This window comes from Lathyrus oleraceus, chromosome 6, assembly GCF_024323335.1.
Source record: "Lathyrus oleraceus cultivar Zhongwan6 chromosome 6, CAAS_Psat_ZW6_1.0, whole genome shotgun sequence".
Classification (NCBI taxonomy): domain Eukaryota; kingdom Viridiplantae; phylum Streptophyta; class Magnoliopsida; order Fabales; family Fabaceae; genus Lathyrus; species Lathyrus oleraceus.
Genome location: NC_066584.1, coordinates 69,352,032 through 69,355,484, shown reverse-complemented (window position 1 = coordinate 69,355,484; position 3,453 = coordinate 69,352,032). Strand labels below are relative to the sequence as shown.

At 34.3% G+C, this 3,453-nt stretch overlaps 1 protein-coding gene across 1 annotated transcript; it reads right to left on the bottom strand.

Annotated features, from left to right (window-relative positions):
- Positions 1 to 2,304: 2,304 nt before the first annotated feature.
- On the bottom strand, positions 2,305 to 3,034 carry LOC127092112 (ethylene-responsive transcription factor ERF098). Its single transcript, XM_051030926.1, has one exon. It carries the CDS (start codon positions 2,941 to 2,943, stop codon positions 2,497 to 2,499), a length of 447 nt encoding a protein of 148 aa, XP_050886883.1. The 5' UTR covers positions 2,944 to 3,034; the 3' UTR covers positions 2,305 to 2,496.
- Between the last annotated feature and the right edge of the window lie 419 nt (positions 3,035 to 3,453).

The window sequence follows — 3,453 nt, the reverse complement described above, 5'->3', positions numbered from 1 at the left end:
ATATGTTTTTATTATTTGGAATCATTTGGGCCAGACGAACACCTTCAACGCGCCTATTCCTAATGATTTTGCTAGCATCGTTGGGTTTGTCAACATCCAGTGAAATTTCAAACACGGCGTTCAGCTAAAGCTAAAGCAAACAATATGGTATAGATAACAACAAGTTGTCCTTTGGTTGGAGGTTTTTTTAGAGCCTCAATAGCTAACCGTAAGGATTCATAAAGAGATCCTAAAGTCAGTTGGCTAAGGAAAATATTTCGGCCTTCATGCAGTTGGTTGGCTAGGCTTAAATATTTTTTTGCTACCTTCAAAGACTTGCAGCAAAAAATGCATCTCAACAGCCACAAAGCAAGGAAGGCATTGTGTTCTTCATTAGAGACTTCAGTAGTATTAGTGACGTGATAGTCCTCAATATATTTGCCAAAGTTAGCACGGTTCGTGTCGAAGTTTATGGTGTCCTCATCTCTCTCATTAGGATCAATATATTTTCCAGTTGGGAGAAGTCTAATATTGACCTCTATATCGAAAAGGGTGGGTGTCACCATTTCACAAGGAAATTGGAAGGTGTTGGTAGTACTTTCCCAGGAGTACAAGGATGCGAAGAGCATGTTTTGGCAGTAGGTAGAACCATTTCTCGACAATTGAATTAGGTCGAAATTACCTTTCGACTTCCAGGTTTCACTCATTTTTGCCTCAATTTTGTTCAGCCAGAGGATATAATCCTCATTCTTTTTAGTGGGAGGAGCTTAACGAAAAACACGCAATGTAGAAGTCATATATTCTAAGCTTTGAGGTTCTTTAATGCTAACTATGGGTTTAGTCATATGGTAAGAAGGAAAAAAAATCTCTAAGTTTAGTGAGATATATAGAGGGATCAGACATATGACCTATAAATGCATGTTTTTTTTCCAAAAATGTAATAAGGAATGAATACCTGAGATTTTTAGATTCTGAGTTTTTCTTCATAGTTGAGTGGTTATGGTACATACTCTTGATTTTCAATGCAAGTGACAGATTGGAGCATGTTAGCTAATAGAAGAGATTCTTTGATTTAGTGTTCTTTGCTTTGAAACCCATTATTGTAGACTTTGAGTTGATTATTTAAAGAAGAAGAATTTCTGAAGATGAAGTTTTTTATAACAATGGACGGAAAAGAGAAAAAGAGTGAAAGAAGAGGTATTTATATTGAAGAATAAAAAGAAACTCTTCAGTTTTGACTTGACAAATGATGCAAACTTTATTTACACGTGTCACCATTTTAGAGGTGAAAGAAGGAGGAATCATGATGAAGAGTTATGGGTTAGTGGGAAGACTCACGTTTTTTAGGTGACGGTTGATGGAAAAGTCGTGATGTCCATGATGTCAGTCCACTAGCTGAAATAGTGTTTGAGAAAGTCAAAAAGCCCTTATCTCCTTTTCGTCGAAAGAGGCCTTTTGGGAGGCAATTTTTAGTTAGGATTTTTGACAAGGGCGAATTCAGTATAATTAGAAGACTTGGAACGAGTTGAGGTCAAGTAGATGTTTGTCGACTTGGTAGGGTACAAAAGTAGAAGTTTCAAGAGGAGAGGTACAAATGAGACACAGTCTTTTTCAGAAAAAAAGAATATTTCCTCTAACATTTCGACGTTATCGTGGTTTGGATTTTCGACGACAACAAGGTGCGTCAATTAGCAGTTATTTAGGCGCGAATAGGCGTTTTGTTCAAAATGAATAACTACTTCTCAGTCTTATCCCAAGGAACACGTGGAGAATATTCAGAATCAAGGTACATGCGAGAATCTACGCGGCGAAGGCTGAGGAAACGGTCGTTAGGAAACAATTATTTTACACCTATATAAATAGGGATTCTAGCGTTAGGATTCGGGGTGGCGTTCATTTGATTTCACTATAGAAAAATTCAAAAAGACTAAAAGTACTTAGCGTTAGAGAGAAACGAGTTCCACTGAGAAAATGTATGAATCTTAAAACACTATTTTCCATTCAAATGCAAAGATTTTCATTTTATTTTATGTTCTTTGCCAATTTACTTTCATCTTTCTTTTAACTGCATTGTAACTTTACATTTGCTTTACAAACTTCTAGCCTTTTTAACATTGTCGAAATTACCTTTCACATTGTTTCTCTAGACGATTTCGACCAAGTCAAATCCTATTATTTTCTACACAAACTATAAACAAAAGTTTTTAGCAATATGTCCTAAAATTCTCAAATTGATCATGTAAATAATCTTCAATAAGAGACTAACGATTGTTTATCAAATTTCACGGTAAACAAAAATCAAGTAAAAAAAAAGAAGTCCTATTCTTAAAGTAGAGAAAAATATCCGTCTCACTTCTTTCTCAACTAAATTCTTACAATTATTATAAAAATCCAATACGCAATCTCATTTAATTATAAGAATAACATACATAAACAAACCCAAATAATTTAATAAAAAGAAATTAATCAAACAACACATTGCATTCCATTTGATATTCTTCAATAGTAGCTTGTAAATCACTGTGTTCCATCATGAAGGAGTTCGTGAAGTAACTTATTGTCCAAAAACTCAAAATCAAAATTATCATCAACAGAGTAAGAAGAAAAAGATGAAGAAGAAGGTGGATTAAGATTAGGATTAGAATTAGTATTAGGATTAAGATTAAGATTAGGATTCGGATTAGGAACTGTAAGAGGCATAGGTAATGAAGAAGTTGATGAATTAGGACCTTGATATTCATTAGGGAAATTTAGAATAGCTCTATGACCACGAAAATGAAAAGCAGCAGCATCATAAGCTCTTGCAGCTTGTTCAGCAGTATCAAATGTTCCAAGCCATATTCTTGTTCCTTTTCTTGTCGGATCACGAATCTCTGCAGCATATTTTCCCCATGGTCTCCTACGAATTCCTCTATACTTTATCTGATCAACATTTCCATTTGTGGAATTTGAAACTCCTTCCATTAAACACAAAAAATTAGTAGTAAGTATATAATAATATGGTTTTTCTTTCAAGTTTTGTTTGCTTTAGTATGAAGGTTGATGAGGTTTATGGTAGCTATAGCTAGTTGAGAAATGATATATTTATATGTAATATTTATGGTTGTGGGCTTCTGGTAGGCTTGTTGACCATGCATGGGTCGTATGTGACGGTTTGAATTTCAAATTGGATAAGTTAATATTATTTTGTTAATATTTTGGTACGTTGAAGTTGACTTGACCACACTGAGAATCATTGAATTGACTAAGGTAGGTGCTATGTTTGTGAGGAAGACAGGGCTTATTCGCACTTGTCGTGTTGCTGGTCTTGCACACGTGGGGTCATCAAATTCTGCATGTATGCATGAGGTATTTGCAACGATTGTTAAGAGAACAGGTAATAGTAAAAGAACGTTCTATCTAGAGCAGTAATGGGAAATTGGTTTTTATATTAAAATTGCTAATATAAAATTAAACTATTTATTAATTATTATA